We start from the raw sequence: 26,975 nt of genomic DNA, 5'->3' as shown, positions 1-26,975 counted from the left end.
ACCTCTGCCTATCCCAGTTCCTTGGGAAGGCTCAGTAGGTGGATAAAAATGCCAAATCCAGTCTAAACATCTGGCTGACTGTGATGATGATGATGATGATGATGATGATGATGATGATAATAATAATAATAAATCTTGATTTATTCTTATTAAAGAGGTCCAGGTTCCTGTAGCTTATTCTCTTATTCATTGTTGTCTGAAGCTTAATGGAAAACTATGGCTTTCCAGTGTCTGAACTGATCTAGGAAAGGGGTAGTAGGAGAAACAGAGATAACACTCTTCAAAAAACCAGCAACAGCTGGTAAGGAAAACAACTTCAACTACTTCTTCCTCCTCTTCTTCCTCTTCTTGTCTCTGAACTTCCAGTGCTCGCTCTCTCTCTCTCCTTTTCTCTCTCTCTCTCTCTCTCTCTGTATCTATATTTCCTTTTTAAGTTATATCAGTTCACTGTGGTTTCCTGCATATGAACTATTCAATTACTTCAATGCTTTTCTGTTTGCAATAGCATGGAACAGTGATAGCTGGAAGAATTCACCTGTCTTCTTGAGATTGCATGCCTGGTAATTTTAAACTCTGTTCATTTTACCCATTCCAGAAAATGTCATAAAATTGTTATAGAAATCTTCTTCTTCTCCTCTGTAGAATCTTCACCCAGGAATTTTATATACAGTATTGGCATAAATAGACAAAACTGAAAATTGCATTGCTGTCCCCTCATGAAGGAGACAGCTTATTCCTGTTTCTAGAACAGGTTTGCAACTTGGTGTTAAAGGTGTTTTTGATGGTTTAGCAGAAAGTAACAACCATAACAACAACCATAACAATAATAATTGCAACTGTGGCCTCCCCACCACCACCACAGTACCTAATCTTTGACAGGAAAAGTTTAATTCAACTAAAACTATCTGTGTTGAAGTTTTGAAGTAGGATTTTCTGGTCAGGACAGAAGGATGTATGCAAAACAAAATAATTTTCTTCTTGTTTTGAAAAATGGATGGAGTCACTTGATTGTTACTCAGTTTTAGTAATATGTTGTTCCACAGCAGCATAATTAGAATTTCAGGGTAGAGAGGATCATATATGAAACTTGTGTATTCCTGTGCATCAAGACAGGGAGTTCTGTTCCTAAAATTTGATAAAATCTGTGTTGCTTTTTCATATACATTTTTATTGATCAGGCTTACATAGCCTCTTAGGTATGTAATTTCATCACCCAAACAAGACACTACCAAGGACTAGCAGTCTACTCCAGTATAAATTTTATTTTCAAAAAAATAAACCTTTAATAGTGCTATATGTGCAGAAGTCTAACTACTTTACTCATATTTGTTGTTGTGAACTGATTCATCAGCCCAGTAGGGTAGCTTCCACCAGAAAACTAAAAGATGTAGGGGGAAAAAATTGTTTTTCATTTCTATTCTATTTGTGGAACTTACTGGCTTTTCATGCAGAGCTTCATCCATAAGAAACAAGTGCACAGTAAGGGTAAATGGCAGTTGACTGCACCAATGAGTAGACTGGGGGTCTCTAAGCATTTTGCATTATTTGGTATATTTGGAATATTAAGAGCACATTGGGGGCACTTTAACAAATGGTAACTATGAAGGAGACCTGTGTATTCACAGAACCTATTCTGAGATACTAGTTTTCCAGAAGACAAGCTGGGGAGACTGTTGTTCAGTATCCCACAGCTTATTTTTATCTTTGTTCCATTCTATGAAATAGAAATAACTCCTAACAAAATACTGATACACGTCATTTGTCCTTAACAATGTCTATACATTTCACCCTGGATAGAGAAGCATTCTTGGAAATAAAGAAAATCTTTAACATACATACATGCACACACAAACACGATGTAAAAAACAAAACAAAAATCTACACTGATTACTTAGATTGTTTTTTCCTATTTTGCAGTGGACACAAGTCAATTTTACTGTTCCCCTCCCCCCCCCAGTATGTTTTCTAAGTTCATCCACTAAAAGGGAAAGATCATGCACTCACATATCTGCTTCATGTAAGATGCACTAGTGACATTAAAAGCTGATTCTTGTTCTTAGAATTATTGAGATCTGGCTGAAATTAAGTCTTGCTGGATTTTTGGAAAATCACTAAATTGTCAAATCTGTTTGGAAGATTTTTTGCTTTTAATTTCTGGAAGGTTTTTGAGATAAGCGCTGCCATTCAAATATGAAACCAAATTCCTTTCAGCATTAAATAAAATTCTAAATTTACTATCACCAAAGCTTCTGTTTCTATTAAGCATACCTATGCCTAATACATGTTAAATAAAGGATTTGGATTTTGGCAAGATGTCAGGAAAAAAGAGACTGAGGATCTCATCCAGACTGTATCAAGGAGGGAGGTGGTGGCAGCTAACAGCTTGAGGAAGAGGAACTAATGGAATCTGGTTTAACCATGCTAAACTAACAATGCTTTAAGCAATTATATATGTATTGGGAGGCAGGGCAATGGAAGATTTGTCACCATTTCCATTCAAAATGTAGTTGAAGCCAAAGAAAAGAAAATCTGTGAAAATGCCAGTAAATTATTTTGTCTTTTAAAACTGTGAACCACTAAAGAAATATAGGTGGTAAGCAAAATTAAGAATTTAATACAATCAAGCTTTCATTCAATTTTTTATTCAGAGCTGCAAAACAAATCCCCAGGCTTTACCTGGCCTATTTTGTAACAGAAATCTATTCAAAAACTACAACTTTTGCAAACATTTGGTTTCAATAAAATTTTTGAATTGCTATTCTCCATCCTACAAATCAAGTAAAAATTTGCTTCTGAAGCCTTACAGAACCCAACACTAGACACTAAACTCAACTAAGAACAATTAATTAACCAGATATCTAATTCCCTCTCTATCTGCTTTTAACTGTTTTTATTATTAAACCATCTATGTTAGTGATTACTCAGCCTATAGAACTGGAAAAATATAATGCTTACTTTATACATTCTAGGACTCATCCTTCCTTGAAATTGTATACAATTTAACCCTCTGCCTTGAAATTCTAATAGTATGGAATTTATATTGGTTTTCCACAAAGTTTTCATATTTCTTGTTTTCTACCTTTTGCAGGCTATTGCTCTTCTTAGACGTATGGTCCTATCCAACTATAGCATGGACAATGGATTATGTAGTTATTCTTAAATAGATAAGGACATACACCCAACTGAATATTGCACATCAGGTCCCCTTGTTCTGATTGCCAGATCTGTGTGCATAACCCTAATAAAAATGTATCCATCTGTCAAATAGCTGCTCAGATGAGAAAGCAGTGAAGGAGACAAGATTTTGGCTCCCTGGCCCCTTTACCCCATGAAATAACCAACTGATTGCCTTCTGATAGAGCTATGCAATTACAGAGTTGAACTGAGCTGAAGTTTTATTTAGTAAAATAAATACAAGGGTCAAACATACCGAACCATACTTTTCTTTCACTTAAATGGTTCACATTTCACTTATTCTGATGCTCTCCTATAATGTTATTATATTTCTGCTTTCATACTAAGATTAATTTATATAAAGGATAAAGAGACACTAACACATGCATTATTTATTATGCTGTTGAATATGTATAGCTGGGTTTGCCTTAGTCAACAAATTCAGTTCCTTTTACAACAGTCTTCTCCAACCTGATGCCCTTCAGATGCATTTGGACTAACCTACCAGAATTCTCTAGCCAACATGGCCAAATTCCTGAAATTGCAGTCACAGTGTATCCTGAGGATGGAGAGAATTATTTTAGAATGTCTTAAGAGAGCTACAAGTATGAATAAAGTCTTGCCACACACATCCAATTTCAATTTAACAAAAACTAATAAAAAAATAAGAGAAACCCATTTCAAAGGGTTGTTCAAATTACAATATCTAAACATTAATTTGCACAGTACTGCATCCATGTACATTAAACATTTTAACCTGTAACCCTTGCAAATGATACTTAGGTTTAAAAACCATAAATGTAGAAATCATGCAGCATCATGGAAAACTACCCCTAGTTTCTTTGGGATTCATTCCATTATACAGCTTGGTGCTTCAAAATATGGTAGGGTGAAATTTTCTATTTGCATTTTTATGTTAAGTATTCCATGTGGCTGAATAAGAATGAATTTTTTATATTTACTGGCTTGTTTTTGAAAGATAAGACTTGTGATAAATCAGTGAATAATACAGTCAAGAGTAACATTTGTAAGAAAAACGTTTTGCCTCCCTCTCATAAAAATAATTGGCTGGAAGGAAGGAGGACCATAACCATCCATTTCAAACCTAGAAAGTGCTGATCTAACTTGTTTCTTCCATTTCCTCAGAAGGGTGTTTCTCTTTAGTGATTTATGATGAGTGAGTGTGTTCCTTAAGAGTTGTATAGCTTCTCTTCTCTGGCTTGTGGGCAGCTTGATAGTTCCCTTGGATCTGATGGTAGGAACATCTGTAGGGATTTGCTTTTTCTTGCCTGTCAATAGAGAAAGTACACAAGGTAGATGAGTAATCTGAATGATGTCAAGGCTATATTACATTAGATGACCTATGGTAATCCTTGGGCAGAGCTAAGCTGTTTGTCAACCAAAAATGTTATTTGTCACAAAACCCTCAAAATAATCTTTCAATTTCATAATTAATGAACACACACTAAATACCTGAAAATTATTCAGGACATCATCAGTCTGCCACTGATTGGGTTTCTAATTGGGCAGAAAGAATCTTATATGCTCACAGCTAGATGTGAAGCTCTTACTAATACAGTAAATCTTCAGCACAACAGACCCCAATTTGGTGGACTTCAGATACAATGGACAAAAATTTATCCTGGACATCACCCCAAAGTCCATTATATCTGAAGTAGTCCACAGACCCATGAAAATGATGCAAATGGACTCAAATGATGTAATTTAAATATTTATGGCTATAGTGGACATTCAGATTTAACACATACTCTCTTACTGAATGGTCTGTTAAACAAAGAGTTTACTGTTTGCAGAAACAGAGAGGAGGAGCTTGTTACCTATCTCCTATGCAATGACCCCATGATCTGAACACTTTACAGTCATTCTATTATTAGTCTGGCATATAGCACAGTGAAAAAATGGTACTAAAATTAAATATAAAGAAGACCAAACTAATGATAACAGGTAGAACAATCAGCCTTAGAACTGACGATGAAGATACCGAAGTGGAGGATACCTTTTGCCTTTTAGGATCAACCATCAACAGTAAAGGAACAAGCAGTTAAGAAATATGCTGCAGACTAGCACTTTGTACAGCAGCAATGAAGGCCTTGGAGAAGATATTCAAATGCTGTAATGTATCTATACCTACAAAGATTAGAATTGTGCAAGCCATGATATTCCCTGTGACACTCTATGGAAGCAGAAGTTGGACTTTAAGGAAGCAGGATAGGAAGAGTATTGACATCTTTGAACTTTGGTGTTGGAGAAGACTCCTGAGAATACCTTGGACAGCCAAGAAAACAAACTGATGTACCATTGAACAAATCAACCCAGAGTTCTTACTCAAGGCAAAAATGACCCAGCTCAAATTATCCTACTTCAGTCCTACTCAGCTCTCTGGAAAAGGCTGTAATGCTGGGAAAAGCAGAAGGAAAGAGAAAATGAGGACAGCCAGCAGCAAGGTGGATGGACTCAGTTACAGCGGCAATAGGAGACTTGAAAGAACAGGTTAGGGATAGATCATCATGGACAATCTATGTGGTTGCTAGGAGTCGAAAATGACTTGATGGCACATAATCAATCAATAATATAGTTTGATTCATAACCTTCCAGTAAATGATAAAGTGCTATGCATTCTGTAACTGAGTGGGTATGCCTACTATCACATACCTCCTTGCCCATGACCAAAGGAAGTTTGTGGATTCATAGGACAGAGCCATGTCAGCCATGTCAACAGAATTTGAATGATCTAAGCCCTGCTCACATTGGTTCTAACTGGAGGAATTAAAAACATGTTTGTAACGTTCCCTATTTAGTTACTTTGCTGATGTTACAAAATACCATAACATTCACATGTTGTGGTATTAAACATTTCAGAAGAAGTGATGCACAATCTCCTAATCCCAGTTAACAGGAGAACCTATGCTGCAATTGGTATTCATCAACTTTTCCATAGATAGTTGGAAATGAGCAGATGGGAACAGTAAGTATTATTTACTCTGACTGGAGAACAACCATGGAAACTTTTCATAACATTTCCTTGCACATTTTTAGAAGATTAACCCCACTCTACTGACCACATGGAGAGCTCAGACTGGGAGATCTCTTAAGCGGGAGGTTTGAAGGGGCCTTAAACTCATGTTCCTATAGGAACCAGTTATCTATAATCTGGAATCTTGCTTTATGTGGGTCTTGGATGAAATGTACAGATGTAGTCATGTTTAAGCAGATGCAAGTACAACTTCTTTTCAGACTGTCCATGCCTGAAAGCATGGAATTTGGAAAAAGGAAGGGACTTGGCTACCTAGAAGTAGGCCTCATTCTCTTCCCAGTTTGAGATGCCTACACTTTCAGGTAAATGTGGCCTATTTCTAGGTGTTTTTTTTTATTTTTTAAATCAGACTATTTTGTCACCAGTTGTGGTCAATATTTTTATGAAAGTTTTTGAGCAGTTAGCTTTAAGCTGAAGTGTTGGCTTAAATACAATGTGTATGTGCCTTTGAGTCAGTGTTGACTCCTGGTGATGCCTGGACCAGTCCCTGCAGTTTTCTGGGCAAGATTTCAGAAGTGGTTTGCCATTGCCTCCTCTCTATGGCTGAGAGAGAGTAACTGATCCAAGGTCACCCAGCTGGCTTCGTGCCTAAGGTGGAACTGGAACTTACGGGCTCCCAGTTTCTAGCCTGGTGCCTTTAAACACTACACCAAACTGGCTCTTTAAATACACTGTGTGGATGATACTTTCATTGCCTGGGACTAGAAAAGAGGAGCTGATGAATTATAGATGCTGCTATTTAATGAACAACACAACCATGAAATGTACGAAGGTGTCAGAGGGTGAGAAAAAGGGACAGGAACTTTATACATACACATATTGTTCTCTGAATTATTGTGTTTATTATTGTGCTTTTAGGTAGATAATTAGCATGTGCTTCCAATAAATAAAGTAGGTTTGGGTTAACAAACTGTGCAGATAGAATTCTACACAGACAATTCCAAATGGAGCTCTTTAGAGACTTTTATCTGTTTCCCTCCATGAACTCATGCAACTTCTCTCAGTTCCTTCATTTCTGGGGTCCTCGTAGCCTGGTGGGGGAACAGAAAGAGGGAAAAATAAGTATTTCTTGGGCTTCTTGGATTTAAGCATCCTTGATCAGCTATTTTCTCTGATGTCCTCCAAAAGCTACAGTCCTTTCCACCAGCCAGTGTGCTCAGCAGACCTCTCTTGGCTCTCCTTGCTCCTGCTAAGTCTTCAGCTGCAGGTTATTCTTCCACTGTTCCTTGATACTCATAGTATCTCCAGGCCACACCATACAAAAACAACTCCAGCAACGTCCAACAAACTCCTCTCTCATTGTTTAACACCCCTACCTTTAATATATTTTAGGCTACAAGACATGCCTGCATTCAGGTGTTTCATTAGGTATGGTTTCATAGTATTTACATGACACTGAGCCTGGTTTTGGCACACAGGAAAAAAAAACTTTAATCTTAAAACTATCAATGTAATCTACTCTGCCACACATGGAAGCTGGGAATAATAGTACTTTGCTATTATTAGAATGTTCTATTGGTAATAAAGTATATAGAAAGAAAAAGACACATATACTCAGTGCCACATCATGTTATCTTCCTTCCTAAGAAAAAGATCTGTTAAAATATTAGGCCACTAATGAATACTGTAGAGCTGACAAATGATGCAATTGGCAACCCCCCACCTCCCAAAAAACTAACAGCTTACAATGCCTTTCTAATTAATGAATATATAATAAAGACCGTAACCATGTACACACACACATCCACAGAAACATCACAGTTTGTATTATGCTTAAGTATAAACAGATGATAAAGAATATTACTTCTAATGTTATCAGCAGTATGCCTTTATTTCATGTATGACAATATGAAAAAAATACTAGAAAAAATGTATAGGAGCAAAATTTAGGATGGTGCACAAGACATAACACCTGCTACCTTCTAATAAGTATAAACACCCAAAGCTAAAAACTAAGGGAATATATAAAATAAATGTGCAAGTGTGGGGACAGTTACATCAGGGAAACTGGATGCTCCATAAAATGCAGAAATAATATTAAAGGAACATTAGGTTTAAAAGCATAGGACAGTCAGCTTTGGTTGAACTCTATTGACAAGGGACAAGACATAAAACTTTGAGAATATCAGCATCCTGGCATGATATAACAGATGTTTTCCCAGAATTATTAGAGAAGCAATAGAAATTTATAAACATCCAAATAATTTTAAAAGGGAGGAAAGTTATCACTTACATGGCATTTAGTGATGACTGATTATGCATATTCTGCTCTGTTGAACACAGGCAGGATATAAAGATGTGACATCTGTTGCCAAGTTCGGTTTTAGATATGCTCTGCAGAAGCTAGCAACCTGGCTAGTGAAATACCAGCACATATTCACTGTCTCACATGGCATCGTTCAGAAGTCATTTCACCAATAGAATGCTTTTATGTGAAACAGAAACCCATTCTAACTATTAAATCAGTTCTTGTTTATTTGTCCACCATACTTCTAAACCACTCAATAACTTCAGCTCTCTGGGTAGTGCACAAATCAGATAGAAAGATACTATACAATAGAGCAATTATGGAAACACTGATGTGGAAAATAATGCAGTAGTCAAGCTCAACAACAGCAGTAATAAGAGCATGTAAAATCACTGGACAGTAATACTCTAGAAGTATTCCAGCAGCACAAGAAAGGATTTTTCAGAATGTGCAGGAGAAAGAAAAGATCTTTACCCAGCACTGAACAGTGCATGTACTAGGGGTCCACTAAGTTACTCTTGGGACTGCATTCTATAAGTGGGAAACAAGAACAAGGACAATTTGCTAACCCTGCATCAGATTCCAAAAAGATGCAGCACTCCCAAGACTGCTTTACAATTTCATGTAGGTTCACTCACAAACTTACTCTTATAATTGTTTGCCCTTCATACTGATAATGCAAAAATCTTTTCCTTGCTCCCCCTAGCTCAGGATTCCTCAACCTTGGCAACTTTAAGACGGGTGGACTTCAACTTCCAGAATTTCCCAGCCAGCTTTAAGTCCACCCGTCTTAAAGTTGCCAAGGTTAAGGAACCCTGCCCTAGCTGATAAGTCACAACTGACATAGTGAGAGAGTCCTGTTGAGAGTGAAAAGAAAATCTTTCTTTAATTTGACATGGACATTTGTGCCCCGTGAAAGAAGGAAGGTATAGGCAGTCAATCAGTTTTGCTCTGTGTCTCTGTATGAGTGTATGTGAAAGAGGGTGAGAGACAGGGATTATGTTTTGCTGGAGGTGGAGTTTTGCATTGTGTTTAAAGATGAGGGGAGGACAGATTTTTGGAATTCCTCCCTTTCTTAAATAAGGAAATATTTTGTGGCCAAGGCTTCAAGGAGGGACAGACTGTAATCAAAGCAGCCTTTTGGTGTTCTCTTGCTGAAGAGCCCATGGGAATGAGAATTTAGGGACTCTGTCCCTCCCCTATGCAAATGTTAAAAGTCTGTGTGAAAAACCTCAGCCCAGTCTTAACAAGACATATTAACTCAGTTCCAGAGTTTACCATCAATGAAACATGAGCCAATCATTTCTGACCATTAACAAGCAATCAGTTTAAAACAGGATGGACAGCCAGCATCCATAATTCCTAATTATGTCAAATGCCTTTCCCTGAGAGTCCCAAAATTAATTAAGCAGAGCTCTGTAGGAGGGTTCTTGTTTCTGAGAATGTCTGGCAGTTTAAAGTATTAAATACACACAGGCACACAAATCAGGTAGCAAAACAGCTACTGACAGGCAGCTGAAAAAAAGCATGAGCCACAGAAGTGAATTTTACATGTTCAGAAACTAGTAGCCAGGGTAAGTAAACAAGTGGGATCAGGCAGCCAGGAGAGAATCAGAATGATGTAGTCGTTAAGATATTCAGCTAGGATTGAGGAGACCCAGATTCAGCTCCATTTTTAATCATGGAAGCTTAGCCTAACTTATCCAATAGGTTTGCTTTAAAAAAAATTGGGACTTCTGTGTAGGCTATCTTGAACTTCTGGAGAAAAGGCAGCATATAAATCTAACAATGAAATAAACTGTATGCTGATGTTCTCTGAAATTAGGACTTTTTAGGACATAGCATGCTAAGACAATAAATAACAATCAGTCCTCCATGCATTTATGAAAAAGGTAGACTGGAGAAAAGAATCAGTGAGTTAGATATAATCTGTAGAACTACTTCTCCTTTCCTCAGGACTGTATATCTTTTACTGCAGGGGTGGGCAGCCTTCGCCAATCTTGGGGAATTCTAGGGATTGCACAGTTGAGATGGGCAACCACATGTGGCTGTCCACTACTGAAAAATACCCTGTGACCTGGCACAGCTGTCGATAGAGGTGCTCTGCTTAAATGCAGGAGCAGGAGGGATCAACAATAGATTCCAATGGTCCTGTTGCATACTCTGGGAAACAACTGAAATGCTAATTGAGTCCCCATTTCAAATGTGCCATAGATCCAAGGCGGGAACCAAAATTGCAGACAAGCATCTGGCTCCAGAATGACAAAAGTTGTGTCAGATTCATAAAATTGAATTATATGCACTGTATTCTTGAGAATTTATTTGCTATCATCAAGATGGAAGAGAACACTATTGTTTACTTAACATAATTAAGGAAGTGGCTGAGGACTGAACCAAGATTTTTTTCTCACCCATCTCATTCACTGGAGAACTGAATCCCTTTCCAGCAGTGCCGATTCTTTACTGCAAATCCATCTAGTTGCAAGTATTTTCAATGTATGACACTAAAGAAAATATTTAAAATTTCCAGAATTTGTGAGTCAGAAATTCTGGAGATTTCATAATTTCATAGGGGAGCCTGATATTATAGAACAGCAGTAAGATTAGCTATGAGCAAAATGTATTGCTATACATATGCACATCATTGCAACTTTCTTTTGATACATTCACACACTTGCACGAGTCACCATTGCAAGAGATTCCTGTTTCCCATCAGATTATGATGGAAATTCAATGTCATAAAATTTTCTGCAGAAAGCAAACTTAACTCTGCCTTCTTTTCAAATTCAGTTCCAGAATAGATGGCAACTGGTTGAAATCCAATGAAATACTGAGCTGGTGTTCAGCAACATCTGGAGGATCAGGCATAGTCCATCTGTGATTGATCTCTTCTTGGCCCACTCTAACATTCATTAGGGCTACTAGATCTGGGTTGCAAAAATCCAGATGGCCATTAGATAGAAAACCAATCCTTCACTGCCATCTAGTGGTTGTCAAGACTTTTGCAGTCCAGATTGGATAGCCCTAGTTTCCATTACAACACATCCCCAGAATATGACCATCTGTAAGAAGGATTACTTTAAGGCAACATAGATAGCACTAGAAACAGAAATTATGAAGTATTTGAAACGGAAAGATGCATCGCAAAGTCATTTAACCAATACCTAAATCTATACTATCATTTATTTCCTGTGAAATTAAGGCAAATAGGATGGTTCTAATGTAGACAACTGTGTGTGGAATGAACACAGTGCCTGGTACTTCTAGAAGAAAGCAGTTAACCCTCCAACTTTTCCTTCCCCCCTGGCTCTGCAAAAAGGCACATTCTACATTTAAGCATTTGCCATGCAGGTCTGTACTCAAAATGTGGGGCTACATTGTTCCAGCCAACATTTTGATTGCTAAGCATTTGACAGGGTAATTATTGTAATCTGGTATTTTGGTGAGCCCTGCTGGAGGCTGTCCAAGCAATGTAAATCTTTCTGAATTCTGTAAATGGATCTTTTTCATTTAGCCCACGCAAATGTGTCACAGTTTAATGCTGAAAGGATTTTTTTCCCTATCTTCAGCAGCAGCTACAAGCACTGAGATCTGCATTTAAAATGTGCAGACACACGTAGTAATAAAACTGGCAGATTATAATTATCAATTGACAAGGGGGAAAACAAAAATTAATTTCTGAGGCAAAACATATAATTTGCCTTTAAACTGTAATAGCTATTCCATTTCTTATGCAATTTACTGCTGTACAAAATCAGACTTAAGTTGCCTGGGATTTCAGCATTCTCTCCTCTGCCTTAAACTATTCCAAGGTCTTCAGGGATCACTCCAAGAATAAAGGGCATTATTCTGAAATGATTCTCACTATCCCAATTGCTCCCCTGTTTTTCAATCCTAGAATACTTGTATTTACTGCCTAAAAAGAGTTTTGCTACCTAATTGTGGCCTTTATTTTCCTTTTACACCCCTAAATCAGTTTTTCTGGAGGATGCCTCAGGAAGATAAATGTCAATGCACAGTATGTGGAAATGCAAAGATAATGACAACAGTGATTACTGTTATTTATTTTTATAGTATTGCTCTTCTCCAAAGCTTCATACAAATAAGAAAGAACAATAAAACAGTCTGATATAAAACAAGACAGTAGAAAGAATAAAAAACACAGCAATGGTGGTGGTGGGGAATTATTTTTAAAAAGGCAGCATGATTCCAGAGTACTTTTACCATGTAAATGCCTAAGTGAAAAAGCTTGCCCTCAATTTTCATTTGGAATTGGAGAGCATGTGGGCCAGCCCTACCTCCTCTGGAGAGATGATTGATAGTACAGTTGACAATAGGGCAGTCATGTTTCAAAAATGATTCAAACGAAATGTTCTGGACTTCATGTGAAACATGCATGCCTTTTTTCAGGCTTCCACACAGGCCTGAAACAAAGATGCTGCTGATTTAATGAATCAAATAATTAAAACAGAATGGCTTTAATGTGACTCTTAACGCAGCTGCATCTTTTGTCAGGCTTCCATGAACATTGGAAAAAAGGCAAGCTGCTTTAATAAGACTGTGCTTATGTGAAGGTTGAAGTACTGTCTCTGAATCATTTTTGAAGCACACGTAGTGTTCTTAAATGATGATACAATGCTATTCAAGTACACAAAAACACTAGCTTTGTTGATTTCCCAGGATTGCAGCTTACGAGCACTTTTCTAATACATGCATACAGACATCCATATGCTCTCATTCTCATGCTTAAGCATCACTGAAAGTGGCTAAAATCTGGTAAAAGAAAAAGAAAAATGAGCAGATGCAGGGGCAATAGGTAAAATGGAGTGCAAAGGAATACAGCTAGTGGAGTTGTGATACAACAACATCACACAAGTAGTGGCAACAGGGATTTTCAGTGGTGATTGTGTCTGGGGAGAAATAATTGGTAGGGTAGATTTACTGTTCCCAGTTAGAGGTATTATATCAGCTGTCTGTTTCCTCCACCCAAAAAAAGAAAGAAAAAAAAAAGTCCAAAGAAAACATCAAATTAATTAAAAGTCACTTTAATGAATTTTTAACAATTGATAACACAACAAGATGATAACTGAGCAAAATCAGGTCACCTTTATGGTAATCCATAATGCTGTCGGATAGTAAATAAAAAATTCAAAATCAAGTTTGAAAGCCTGATTTTTCAAACTTATTTTTGAGGATGGGTTTTATAATCATACAGAAACAGCATATATCTTACTGGCTTAATTTCCCCAGCTTCAACTATCAAACATGATAGGAATGCCCTCATGTTTCTCCTTCAAAAATATTGAGAGTCTGACATTGTGAAGTTAAGGAAAAAGGTAGGATATACAGTGGTACCTCGGGTTACGAACGCCTCTGTTAACGAACTTTTCAGGTTACGACCAGCTCCGGCTGCAAAAATTTACCTCAGTTTGCGAACTCCGCCTTGGGGTACGAACAGGATACACAGCCATTTTCCCTCCCGTGACACGGTCCGCAGCCATTTTTCCGCCCCTGACACGTGGTCCACGGCCATTTTCCGCCCCTGACACGTGGTCTGCGGCCATTTTTCCGCCCCTGACATGTGGTCCACGGCCATTTTCCGCCCCTGACATGTGGTCCGCGGCCATTTTCCGCCCCTGACATGTGGTCCGCAGGCATTTTTCTGCCCCTGACACGTGGTCCGCGGGCATTTTTCCGCCCCTGACATGTGGTCCGTGGCCATTTTCCGCCCCTGACACGTGGTCCGCGGCCATTTTCCGCCCCTGACATGTGGTCCGCAGGCATTTTTCTGCCCCTGACACGTGGTCCGCGGGCATTTTTCCGCCCCTGACATGTGGTCCGTGGCCATTTTCCGCCCCTGACACGTGGTCCGCGGCCATTTTTCGCCCCTGACATGTGGTCCGCAGGCATTTTTCTGCCCCTGACACGTGGTCCGCGGGCATTTTTCCGCCCCTGACACGTGGTCCACGGCCATTTTTCTGCCCCTGACATGTAGTCCGTGGCCATTTTCCACCCCTGACACGTGGTCGTAGGGAGGGGGACTCTCCCTCCAAGCAATAGCTGCCTCCCTGTCCTCCACGCCAGAACGGATTAATGGTAATTACATTGAACCTTATGGGGAAATTTGCTTCAGGTTGCGACCAATTCGGGGTGCGACCAGAGTCATGGAACGAATTAAGTTCGTAAACCGAGGTTCCACTGTATATAAGATATTTTCCAAATAATTTGCTGGTGTAGAATTTATGTAATCCTCAGCGTGAGAAAGGCTGTCATGGTGGTGGTGATGGTGGTTAGGAGATTTTTTGGATGTCTGTATCTTACACCTGCTAAGAAGTACAAAATATATACAATCTGAATACAATTCCTGTAAAAGGTAAATGGTAGCATTGAAACCAGAGAACCTGTTTGGTGTAGTGGTTAAGGCACCAGGCTAGAAAATAGGAGACTGTCACTTCTAGTCCTGCCTTAGGCACAAAGCCAGCTGGGGAATTTTGAGCCATTCTCTCTCTCCCAGCCCTAGAAAGGAGGCAATGGTAAACCACTTCTGAAGTCTTGCCAGAAAAACTGCAGGGACTTGTCCAGGCAATCGCCAGGAGTCAAAGGCACAAACGCATGCACACACACGCACACACAAAACACTGAAACCAGAAAAAAAGTACAAACATGAGAAAGGCTGATTGTGATTATTGGCTGAGCAAATATAAAGGCTTCTCCTTGAACTTTATGACATCTCCGTGTAGATGACCTGATGACATATGCAATCCTGAAGCTTCAACCAATACTACATTTTTAATATGAAAAGGCAGATCCATAAAATGCTTGATATCACCTTCCCCATTCTTAAGACTTTTTTTTTCTTGAACAGACCTGGTTCTCAGGTCACAACCATAATTCTCAACGATATTTTTCATATAAACAATTAACATGGAAATCCACAGAAAATAAATGATAAAGAGACAAGGAATCAAACAAGTGGGTATCTGGGAACCTTAAAAGTTATATCTGAAGACCCTATTATTTAGAGCAAGAAAAAAATGTTGATTCTAGCTAAAAAAATCAACAAGGTTAAAAATATTTCTAAAATTTCATAAACTAAAAAATTTCAGACACAAGGAAACTAGTGGAATAAGAGACTATAGGAACGGGAGAACTTTGTAGATCTTAGATAACCTAGCTAGGCACACTATTGTAACTTTGTAATCAAGATTAATAATAAAAAATGTTAAAAATTAAAAGCAGACAAACAGCTTTCTAAAACTTACCATGTAGTTGAAATTGGTACTAAAGGCCTCTCTGAAATGACATGTAGTCTGTAATAATCCAAAAAAGTTCGGGCCACATTCCGTCCTAATTTCATATCTGTCAGAGTTCAGTTAAGGATAATTCTTTTTATATGATTTTCAAAACCCAGAAGTAACTGTTAAGATAAATCACTACGATATGGGACATAAACGGTTTGTAGATGAATAATGCAACAAAGGTGAAATCTTCAGAGATGAGCGCATTAATTATTAGAAGCCACAGAAGAGCTATGGAGTATCATCTTTATTCACAGAGATTGTTGTTAAACAGGACAGAAGATTCCCATGTAATTTACTACTCATTCATATGATTTGGGCCCTTTCTGCTTGAGTGACCTACAGCAGGATTCCTCAACCTTGGCGACTTGAAGATGTGTGGACTTCAACTCCCAGAATTCCCCAGCCAGTGCTGGCTGGGGAATTCTGGGAGTTGAAGTCCACACATCTTCAAGTTGCCAAGGTTGAGGAACCCTGACCTACAGGAATGGATTGGTTTTCCAGATGCTGCTGTTAACCTCCAAGAAGTAGCTTAAGCTTGCTCTGCTTTCCCTGTTTCTGTATTGCTATAACATCTATAGCAACATTTAAAGGTACAAGCATTCAAAGAACTACTCTTGTTAGGAAGCAGTGTTTCTGTGGGTTCAAATCTGATAGGTTTGCTCTGAGCAGGGAAGAGTTCATTTTCAAGTATTCCAAGACTATATTTTGCATGGGTTGATGATATGGCTCCTTTGTATAAATCACTGAATTTAATGTCCCATCCTCTAAATCACACTGGCTCAGGGCTAAACTAGAAGATATACACATTGTGTATCACTTTGTTCCACTTTGGGGTTTATTTACTTCATTATAAATGTATGGGACTTAATTGTACTGTGTTCAGGGAAACTAAGTCTTTCTCTGAGTCTTTCTAACAAAACCAAAATTGAGCATAAATGGAATTAAGACAGAACAAGAGCCACCAGTGGAGGTTATGTTGGTGCAATAATTCAAGGAGAGTGATTTTTTTAAGGAGACTGCATGGGGAGGCATGTGTAGTAGACCTAATCAAAAGTGGCCCATGTATACTTATAACTAAACAACTAAAACCAGAGGTTGGAAGAGAACAATATATATTGTAGTTTGCATGCCATGTAATTTAGCTCACAGGGCTAAATGAAGGTGCAAACAAATATCAGAACTGGTGGCAGTTAGAAATATAGTGAAACCATTAAGTGAATTAAAAGTTTGGGTTTTTTTTATGAAACAGAACACACAAACATTCTACTGATTTTTCTGCATCTAGAAACTGTAACAATTATTTATAATTTTGTGTGCACTTCTTCTTTGTGAATACAAACATATTTCTGTCAGTTCTTAATCTGTTTGTGAGTCATACAAAAATTAATATCGGTAATTACCTAACACAATTTCTATCATTAGAAATATAACATTTCAGGGTTCCCAGACATCATGTATAAAGATATCAAGTTCTAAATAAATTTTTCATTACTGTTCACCTACTTATTACAGAGTTAGGATAACAAAACAAATTTAAGATGAAATGTTCACATTCTGCAGATGGGGGAAATAAGAAATCATCTAACAATTCAGCTCTGTGGCTAAAAGCTTAATTGTTATACACAGAAATTGACCTAAGATGTGTGCAAATGATTTAAAATTTAATTGTAGAAATGATCTGAAGCATATGCAGACTTAAATGTCGATTGGCTTTAAAGTCCAGAAGCCTAAGCAATGAGATGGGTCTCAGAAGCAGAGAATGCTTTTTGATAGGATCAAATTTTATTGCAAGAATTTTCAAATTTTGAAGTGCTTAGCCTGAAATTGTCATTAAGGGGTGAGGAGGCAAATGTTGCCTGGACTGTGGGAATTCAGACTATGAGTGGTCTGAACCTAATATTAGACACTCTCTACCAAAGTAAATAGGAAGTTATCTCACTCAATACAAGAAACAATATGCAAGCCGGTTTGTTTTGTTCTATGCAGAAGAATTCAATTCTATCAGTCCTCTGCCTACAATCTCAAGTGGCCCAGTCCAGATTTGCCACCTAACTTACTGATTGTGGGAACAAGGATTTAGGGTCCTGAAGATAACTATGCTTGCATTTAAAATTGAGGAAAATTAATTAGAAAGAAAACCACAGTGATCACTTCAGGTAATGTTTGACACCAGCTCCTAATCAGCATAGTTTGTCATCAATACTTTGCACTGAGTTCAAAAATGAAATAGATGTTAATGGAAAATAGCACTAGTTTATATTGAGATACAAAGTATAGCATTTGCCAATTTATCAGTCAGTTTGTTGATGGCCAGTGTGCAAGTATCCACTGTCAGATCTGTTCCAGCTAGGTTAGGCTTAAGAGGCAGTAGTCATTAATCAAGGGTCAAATTAAATTAACATAGACTCAAGTAGGAAGCATGAAGACACAAATAGGTTTGTGGAATGCTTAAAAAATGGGACAAGCACAGGCTGTGGCAGGTTATAAAGGAAATGTAGAGTTAACAGACTTCAGCACTCCATCTTAAGATTGCTACAAATAGCACATTTTCTGACTTACTTTCATTCTGCTATTGCTTAATAACATCCTTCATGTCATACAACTTTTCTAATCATTCTCCTCTTTTCTTTCTGTTAAGCTCCACTAGCAAACTTCTGTTTACTCTCCTTGCTCACTTAATCCCTGAAATCAGGGTGCCTTATATTCTTCTTATTGTCTCTGCTTACTGATCAGGAAGCCATCATTCCTTCACAATAGGCAATCAGCAGCTCTCAGAACACATTTTTTGCTATCAGGAGATTATGCTTCTACAGCTGAACATACAGTCCATACACACACACATACACAGCTTCTCTGGTCACTCTCTTTTCCCAGTCTTTCATCCTGTTGTATTCTGCTGGCAAACTTCTGCTAGCTTCCCCTGTCCACTTGCTCAGTAGATTTCAAGTTTTTTCACACAACCACCTGCCTTTTTTCCATGGGCTTTCTCGCTATAAAAGCTACTTAACTATGGATTGGGGGGGGGGGGTTGTACAAAGCTACTCCTGAGAATGGGGCTTGTACCTTGCCACAGAGTGGGAGGGAAGAAGTCCTGAGAATTAGGAGACCAGATAAGACCAGATGATCTAATACCCTGGAAGGTAGAAGCAATGTTCAAAATCATCTCGATAATCCTGAAATAGAGAATCTCCTGATGATGTTTCTAACAAGCTCATGTGAAATTCTTCACAATTGTCCTATGGTATGCATATATTTATCTCTTTGTTACATGTTACTCCTTCGCTATCTTCACTGAGCCTCTGCTTCTTTTGTTTGCCTGTTTATTTGTTATCCTTTCATTTTGAAAAAAATGCCTTTTTTTGTTGTTTTTAGCATCCTTTACCAAGCTTAACTTATCCTAAGCTTTAGCTTTCCTGACCTAATCTTAAGAAATCTGGACTGTTTGTAGTCTTCGTTGGTGACTTACCTTTTTTCCATCTCCTGTATGTGTCCTTCTTGATTTTCAGTTCTCACTAAGCTTTTTGTGAAGGCACATTAGTTTCTTCTGTTGCCTCCTATATTTTTCCTCATTGGCAGTGTTTGCAATCATGCTTTTAGAATCTCATTGTTTTTAAGAACTCCCATCCATCTTAAATTCCTTTTTCTATTAGCTTCTCCAGTGTTGGATTCCAATTTAACACAGTTCTAATTTCATTATAATCTGCTTTTTTGAAATCCACATGCATTTGATTATACTTGGCTTTATTTCCTTTAAAATCCAGAATTCCAGCCTTAGGTGGTCATTTGCTCCAGTGTTTCACTTCTTCATCTATTTTATTATGCTTTTGCCCCAGTGTTCTACCACGACATCTAACTTGGTTAACATTAAGTCAAAAATAGTTGATCTTTTTATACTTTCCTTTATTCACCAAAGGAGAAAATTGTCATCAAGGCAAATCAGGAGTTTCCCAGAAAGACCATGCTCAGTAGGAATAATTAATGCCCTCCCCAACTATATGCAGTTTTGAAAGATCTGCATTTTTTTAAAAAATCATAATCTATATCTTTGCCTTGATTGGGTAATCCAATATACCACTGGTCCAATATACCACTTTTTTAAAAAAATCAGATGTATCAGTTATCTTTGTTGGATTTATAGAACTACATTATGAGATTATTTTCTGAAACTTGTCTCTGATGTTGGCATTCAGTTTCCACATCCACTGTTTCTCCATAGTTGAAGTGGAAAGCTATCTTGTGTTTCCACATACAGTACGAACATTTATTTCTCATTTTAAGAATAGTTTCATTAGACATTGTCAATCATTTGGACTGAAATGGAATAAACAAGTCTTTTTATAACTATATGAATGCAGCTCTTCTGGAATTTTATTTATTTATTCTAAAATTTATATCCTGCCTTTCCATGCAATACATTCTCAAGTGAGCTTATAATACTGTTTTCAAACTACGACAATATTATCAGTTAAACTACAGTATGGACGAAACATTCAAATGCAGATCATTGTCTTGTGAAAACTGCTCCATTCCAGTTGCTTTCTGTCATATGGGAGAAAAGATATAAGTGGATAAAAAAAAACACAACTGCTTGGAATGAATGATTTTGTTAAAAAAAAATACTACAAGTAAAGAAAACTAAGACCTCTTCCTTGCACAGAGGGCTGCATCAAATTTCATATCTTCTTTGGTTGTGGTATGTATGAGCTATTTAAATTCTACATGGCATTTGGATTTTCTTTGATTCAGTTTCAGGTTTCTTATTTAACTCCTCATCCAGCTTCTTCTCATGCTCTTGTTTGATTTTCCTGCGTGCAAGGAAATCATTACATGTATTGTTGAAGGCTTTCACGGCCGGCATACGATGGCTGGTGTGGGTCTTCCGGACTATGTGGCCGTGGTCTTGAAATTTTGTTTCCTAACGTTTCGCCAGCACCTGTGACCGGCATCTTCAGAGTGCAGGAGCACAGACAGGAGCAGTTCTCTCTGTGCCCAGGGTGATGTGACCCTTTTGTGGGTATTTATAGAGATCTGAGGGGGGGGGGACCTTAATTGGGTCCTACAAGCGAATGGCTACTCCAAGAATGAAATAAAAAGAGCCATCAAACCAAGAAAACAACATGCGACTGAAGAAGAAAAACAGCCACCCACCAACAAAGTATTTCTGCCCTACATCAAAGGGGTCACAGACCACATGGGAAAACTGATGGAAAAACACAATTTCCAAACAATCTTCAGACCCACCAGAAAAGTACAAGAAGTGCTAAAATCAGCAAAAGACAAAAGGGATCCCCTCACCGCCTCAGGAGTATACCGCATACCATGCAGTTGCGGGCAAGTATACATTGGGACCACAAAACGCAGCATCCATACCAGGATAAAAGAACACGAAAGACACTGCAGACTACAGCAACCAGAAAAATCTGCAGTAGCTGAACATGCTCTCAAGCACACTGGACACAAAATCCTATTTGAAAACACAGAGATACTGGACGACACCAACAGCCACTATACCAGGCTATACCAGGAAGCCATTGGGATTCACAAACACCAGCATAGCTTCAATAAAAAAGAGGAGAGTCTAAAAATCAACAAAACCTGGCTACCAATCCTGAAAAATACAGCCTGCAAAAGGTCAACGAACTCAGCTCAACCACCAGGACATGTGAACAGTTCACACAATGAACCTGCTAATCACCCCCAGCAGCCCCTCGTTAACAATTCAATAGAAGAAAAAACCCTGCCTAATCCCCAGGAAGATACACACAGATGCTGACACCAAACAAGCAGCCACTCAGTAACCCAACCCCACCCACACACCCCCAATCCCCCTTCCCCCTCAGATCTCTATAAATACCCACAAAAGGGTCACATCACCCTGGGCACAGAGAGAACTGCTCCTGTCTGTGCTCCTGCACTCTGAAGATGCCGGTCACAGGTGCTGGCGAAACGTTAGGAAACAAAACTTCAAGACCACGGCCACACAGCCCGGAAGACCCACACCAGCCAAATCATTACATGTCTGTTGGATCATCTAATGGCTGAATTCTTAATCTGCACAGACTCCAAATAGCAACATTGTAAACTCCTGATGCAAGATTATTGCAGATTTTTTCTAACTGCTGGGCTCCAGATGTTTAGATTTAATCTCCTATAATTCCTGGCCACATACCCCAAACCAAGAAATGATGGGAGTTGAAGTCCAGTATCTTTGGAGGAAACCAGTTTGGGGAAAGATGGTTAGCAACATTTAATTTGCCAGACTGGTGCATTTGTTACCAAAAACTAGGAACAGTTTTGCTAATTCACTAATAATTTCTTTTAGTTGGCTATTAATTTTTTTCTTTTCTCATCTGAGCCCTTTCTCTGGACAAGTGATGTGTGACCCTCCAATATTGCTGGGTTGCAAGGCCTCTCATCCCTCACCATTAGCTATGCAGTTTAGGATGGATTGGAACTGGAGTTCCAAAACATCTGGAGAGTTATGACTTGGCCATCCCTGCCTCTGTCACTTCCCTTGTTCTCAGGAGTACCCACCTGAGAGAAGGTAGGACAAATAGCAACACATGCTTGATCAGGAATCATCAGGAGTACTTATGAATTTCTACCAAATGTTGGGACACAATTACGTAAGTGGGGCATTTGTATGATGAAGTCACCAGAGTTTTATTATTCTGGCATCAGTGCAGTTTGCTGCATCTGTGCAGTTTGCTGCACACATTGCTGTTTTCTCTCTGACTCTTTCCAAGATTAATTCAGCTTCTAAAAAATTCAGATTTCAGTTCACTTGTCTTCATATGGCATATAGTTTTATATTAAATAGTAATTTACACAGTTCCCAAATTCATGTTTATTTAAGACCATTAAATATTTGATTGATTGACTGACTGATTGATCGATTGATCAATTATGTGCCATCACATCATTTTCAACTCTTAGCAACCACATAGATAGACTTTCTCCAGGATGATCCGTCCCCAACCTGGTCCTTCAGGTCTTCCAACATTGAACCCATTGCCACTGTAACTGGCCCATCCACCTTGCTGCTGTTTATCCTCTTCTTCTCTTTCCTTCCACTTAAATGTTTAGTCTGGTTTTTGGTACAGAATGTGTAGCTTTTCAAATGTTACCAGGCTTAATTGTGAAATAAAATACTTTACACAATGCAGCCCAAACTACGATAGAAGTAAAAATGGTTGTTCCCCTATGGCTTGTTTGCTAGTGTTTCCTAAAATTGCGTTCTTCATATACCTGTTCACAGAGCACTTTAATTCCTAGTATCATTATAACTCTCATGGTAACTATTGGCTTAATGTTATACTACCATCTTTCCTAACGAAAAATAAATAGAATAGTTGGAAAAACAACAATTGCAACAAATTATTCTCTGCTAGTGAACTTCTCAGCTAGTGTGTTTCTTTAAGATTCTCTGAAGAAATACAAAGAGGGATAGAACCAAAACTCTAGGACAATCTATCATCCTTGTAAAGCTGTCAAGTGTCCACTTTTACCCATCCCAAGGCTCAAACAAGGGCACATAGAATCATGACCCTTTTTAAAGTCCAAAGCAAATTGCCCTAATAGTTTTAATTTCTTATGACTTATTCTTTCAGTTTCCGTAGTACTCCCACCATCCTAGTGAAACACTTTGGGGAGTCATTCAATACCACTTTTTGCTACAGATTTGTTGCTTGTGTTTAGTGTTAATCTATTCACAACTATTCCTTGTAATTGCAGCTTCAAGAACCACACAGAGAGCCTTCTTCTGGCAATAAAAAACTCAATTTGGAAACGTGTTGGCATGATGAGTCTTTAGGGGACACAATAAGCACTGCAGTTTTAATAGCTCACTGATCATTTAATAATGTCACTGTGACAGGGGCCAGTGGCATTATGTTCCGTGGTTCCATTCATTTTGCCTGTTAGAATGCAGGGCCATTCTGCTTCCAAGGCTAGGGCTGACTTTCCATCTCACCCACCCCATCTCTGCTTTACAAAGCAATCACAGTTATTGGAAACAATTAGACTCTTTTCAAATCCTCATTCTCATTTTCTTAAGATCATTTCTCTGTCGCAGCAAGGGAGGTGTCTATAGTAATAAGGGTTTGACAAGGGCAAAACCAGTTAGCAGCTCTGTTCAATATTTGATAAATCCTATGGGGGTTTCTATCAAATGGATTGAACCTTAGTTTTATGTCTCCTCTAAAGGACAGCACCTCCATCATCTTAAGGTGCTATTGGCTGGAATTTCTCCAAGTCTCTCTCCTGAGAGGATTAAGAACTATGACTCCTGGGCTGAGGTTATCATTTGACAGAGCCACGTGCTTCTTTGTTTTATGCAAGCAGTTAACTTATGAAAAGAGAGAAGGGAGAACAGGGAGAAAGAGGCATGCCCAGAAAGAGGAAATATGAAGCACAGCTGTTCCATTAAACAAACCAGCTTTGTTGGAAAGTCACTTCAGGAATTAGGGAGTTTGTCAAAATTTCTTCTCGTATGTATGTGTGTGTGTGTATTTCTTAATATGTAAAAAAAAAAAGTCTCTCTCTCTCTCTCTCTCTCTGGAGCTCTGGAAGCTTCTCCTAAATGGACCATTTGTTAGTTTCACTATTTGAGCACATTAGATCATTTTATTCATACTCCACCACATTCTTCTTTACACAATGTAGTTTACATCCTGAAAGGCAAACAGCTCTCCCCACTGGAAGTTATCTGTATATTTTCTCAGCTTCACAGTGCATCTAATAGTAATTACATTATTTTTGTTTTATGGTTCATATACATACACAGAGACAGTGTCACATAAGGAATTATAATGAGAGTGATGATCATCATCATCCTCATCATACAAAAGGACATAGCATGAGACAATAATGTATGGAAACAAAGAGAAATGCTAGTACCAGAAGCATCTGGGGTGAGTGTTGAAAAAGTCAAGATGTGGGGTAGAACTACACAACTGAAGTCATGCTCCTTTTTACAGTCCTCATTTAGCTACCACAGTTGGGACGGGCAACTTGGTCATTAAGCGAAGCAGTTGCTAAGTGAAACTGCAACTGTGCTTATGATCTTACTGCAGCTTTCCTTTGCTTTACAGACCTGCAAAGGTCATAAATGTGAGGATTGTTCATAAAGTTACTTTTTCATCACCGTCGTAACTGCAAAAGGTCACTAAATGAGGCAGCCGCTAAACAAGGACTACCTGTATGTCATTTGCACATAAAAAGGAGAGGGACTTCAATCACATGGTCTTGCCTGCCATCATGATCTACCAGCAGAGGTTCCTGGCCTGTACTATAAGCCTGAGAAGGAAGGCAGCCACTAATGTCAGCCTCTTAAAGATGAAATAACTTTCAAAAAATTAGCTGACAGTCAATCATGCCACCACTCAATACTTAAGGCCACCATCTTGGAAATATTCAAGTAAATATAGACTCATATCATATGTGCAAATGTCAAGTTAAAGGATTGAGAAATTAATAATCATAGTAAAACAAATATTTTGGCAATCCCAAAACAACCCCTGAAAATCTGAGGCAATGTTCAGATTACCTGCCTGAATGTGAGACATTAGTACAAAGAAATAGTGAGGAATTACCCCCCCCTCCTCAAAATACTGCTTGACCTACTGAGCTGAGGTAGAACAAATCAACAATAGAAAAGGTAGATTTTGGGAAGATCTCAGGCTCAGGGCCAAATAAATAAACTTTTCAATATTTCATTGTACCAGATCATGCTCTTATGGGATCCCAATGATGGGAAGGGTCTCAGAGCTCTTGAACTCTGTGTAGAATCAGGATCCTCCAATTTATTGAATAGAATGTAGATTGATAACCTGAGGCTCCAGGGACATGTGGTTTTAAAAATCTCGATTAAGCTCCTTCTGACCCCAGTTACTGACAATCATTGGTGTGGTTTTTTTCTATTTTGTGGCAGAAAACATTGAATGTAGAGGTTCAGTCATTAAAATAAACTTAACACGGTTTTAACATGCTCCTCCTTGCAACTGATCTCCAATCTAAGAAAAACTAGAAACTACAAAATCTTGGTCCTACTTATATAAATTGGATGGCCTCATCCATTCTGTATCAGTCTGCAATTACAAGAAAATACTACAGTTATTTTAACTCTTTAGTTTGAAGCTAAAACAAGTAGGAAGAGACATAGTAGAAGTCTTTTCCCACTCTCATAATATCAGAACTCATTCATCCATTGAAAATATATGAGGAGAGATTCAGGACTAATAGAAAGAGATACTACTTTATACAACATATAGTTAACCTATGGAAGTCATTGCCATATGGCATATCAGCAGGAGATGTCTGTCACCCTCCTATCCATGCTTTTGAATGTATTTAACCACTCTGTGTCACAGAATGCTCAGTTATATGGGTGGCTAATCATAGCCCTTTGTTCTGATCCAGCTCGTCTTATTTTCCACTCTGACTACCAATAGGATTCCCACCCTTCAATAGTTGCTCATTCATTGTCTTCTTGGAAATTTGATTTTAGCCTTCTGGAGGGCTGTGAAGACCTGGATCTCCCCCAAGCATTGAGCAAGGTTGGGGGGATGAGCTGTAAGGATGCTTGGTCTGGCACCTGGGGGGAAGGGTATGTTTTTAACTATATTTTATGGATTGTTGTGAGCCGCCTAGGGTCATTGTATGAGATAGGCAGCCATATAAGTCCTGCAAATAAGTAAGTAAGTAAGTTTGATGTGCAACTGTCCTAGTCCATTTAAACTGTTGCCCAGCTCTTGTAAAACTCTTCTGAAGCACTTTCTTCAATCAAGGTGAGATCAGATGAAGCGGACTGGAAACCAATTTTTTTGTGAAGAACCAGCAGGTTCTCTAACATGATAACATTCCACTGCCAATAAAGGATGGCAGTCTCTGGCATCTACCTTCGAAAACAGCTGTCAGTCCCTTAGTAATATTTACACTCTAGTGTGCTATGAGTTCAATGCAGCCCACAGCAATTTAAAGTTCAAGGTTATAGTATGTAACAGCAGATTCAAAGTTTTCTTTCTTTCTTTCTTTCTTTCTTTCTTTCTTTCTTTCTTTCTTTCTTTCTTTCTTTCTCTCTCTCTCTCTCTCTCTCTCTCTCTCTCTCTTTCTTTCCCTCCCTCCCTCCCTCCCTCCCTCCCTCCCTCCCTCCTTCCTTCCTTCCTTCCTTCCTTCCTTCCTTCCTTCCTTCCTTCCT

General features: G+C 38.4%; 1 protein-coding gene across 2 annotated transcripts in view; it reads right to left on the bottom strand.

Annotated features, from left to right (window-relative positions):
* Nucleotides 1-2,607: 2,607 nt before the first annotated feature.
* Nucleotides 2,608-26,975, bottom strand: part of BEND5 (BEN domain containing 5) — a 949,534-nt gene continuing 925,166 nt past the window's right edge. The window contains exons 12-13 of one of the 2 annotated variants that reach the window (XM_088153213.1): nucleotides 15,740-15,836; nucleotides 2,608-4,463 (exon numbers count right to left, since the gene is read on the bottom strand). In XM_088153213.1, the coding sequence (XP_088009339.1) occupies nucleotides 4,343-4,463; nucleotides 15,740-15,836 (218 nt within the window). In that variant the 3' untranslated portion in view covers nucleotides 2,608-4,342. The remainder of the gene's footprint in view (nucleotides 4,464-15,739; nucleotides 15,837-26,975) is intronic. The other variant, XM_088153214.1, reaches the window with a different exon arrangement.

The sequence above is a fragment of the Python bivittatus genome, unplaced genomic scaffold, assembly GCF_059951505.1.
Source record: "Python bivittatus isolate LINGU-HERP-01145 unplaced genomic scaffold, Pbiv_v1 ctg000700_np1212, whole genome shotgun sequence".
Classification (NCBI taxonomy): domain Eukaryota; kingdom Metazoa; phylum Chordata; class Lepidosauria; order Squamata; family Pythonidae; genus Python; species Python bivittatus.
The sequence above is the reverse complement of the archived record's forward strand: the minus strand, read 5'-3'. Positions and strand labels throughout refer to the sequence as shown.